This window comes from Convolutriloba macropyga, chromosome 3 (genome assembly GCF_964194025.1).
Source record: "Convolutriloba macropyga chromosome 3, txConMacr16.3, whole genome shotgun sequence".
NCBI lineage: Eukaryota > Metazoa > Xenacoelomorpha > Acoela > Convolutidae > Convolutriloba > Convolutriloba macropyga.
This window is the reverse complement of record NC_134470.1, coordinates 17,302,112-17,302,995: the sequence shown is the minus strand read 5'-3', so window position 1 is coordinate 17,302,995 and position 884 is coordinate 17,302,112. Positions and strand designations below refer to the sequence as shown.

The following is an 884-nucleotide window of genomic DNA, read 5'->3' as shown; positions in this document are numbered from 1 at the left end:
TTTGGACGAATCTGAAGAAAATGTGATAAAAACTGATGGACAATGGTTTGTTGAGGGCCCTATGGAATTCCGAAGAGTCGGCAGTTTTATTCATTTCGGAACCCCGGAGAGGCTGCTGATCACTGAATGCATTGGTAATAACCAAGTTCAACTTACAGGTTTTGAAAATGCGCGAAAATATTGTCAAAAATCGTTTGAAGTTCCACACAACATGCGCACGATGCTGGTGTTCTACCGCAACGATTACATTTTTCTCGCCAATGAAGAAAGCAACGATCTTGTCGTCGTCAAGATCTCCGAGAGGGGAAAACCTGTTGAGCCCTTCCAAATTTGCAACCTGAAGATGAGTCACATGACAGGGGTTCATGGCATCATCGCTATTGACAGAGGAGAGAAAATATACCTGGTGGCCATTCAACTGTTAAATCTTCAGCGGTTGATGATTTATGAAGTGCGATTCCCTCCTGTTTCAAATGATCCCACAAATTTTAAGCCCGAGATAGAGCTTGCTCAAGCCCACGATCTTAATGTGCAGGTCATGGCTCTGATCCGAACATTAAGAAACGACAAAATTGTGTTCATCACAATCGATGAACAAATCGGCGTTCTTCAGTTGAAAGATATTTAAAGTTAAACTTTAAAAATTTGACAGTTGTAAAAAGTAGAATCTGATTGGCCTATTCAGGATCAACTGAAAAAAATTATTTAAATAGACTATAAAGTTAGCTCAGATATTTTTGATGTAGAGAAGATATATTTTTCGATATTGATTGTAAATATTTATAAACTCTGGATACCTGTAAAATTTTTTTAAATAAAGTAAATTTTATGATAAATATGTCAAATGAATTTAAATTGCTCTCGGATAAACGTTGAAAAATTTA

At 36.5% G+C, this 884-nt stretch overlaps 1 protein-coding gene across 1 annotated transcript in view; it reads left to right on the top strand.

The window, feature by feature from the left end:
• The window catches only part of LOC142336909 (uncharacterized), a 126,784-nt gene extending 125,900 nt beyond the window's left edge, over positions 1 to 884 (top strand). Inside the window, exon 2 of the mRNA XM_075385887.1 lies at positions 1 to 884. This exon is cut by the window's left edge and continues 725 nt beyond it. Coding sequence (XP_075242002.1) covers positions 1 to 628 — 628 coding nt within the window. The 3' untranslated portion in view covers positions 629 to 884.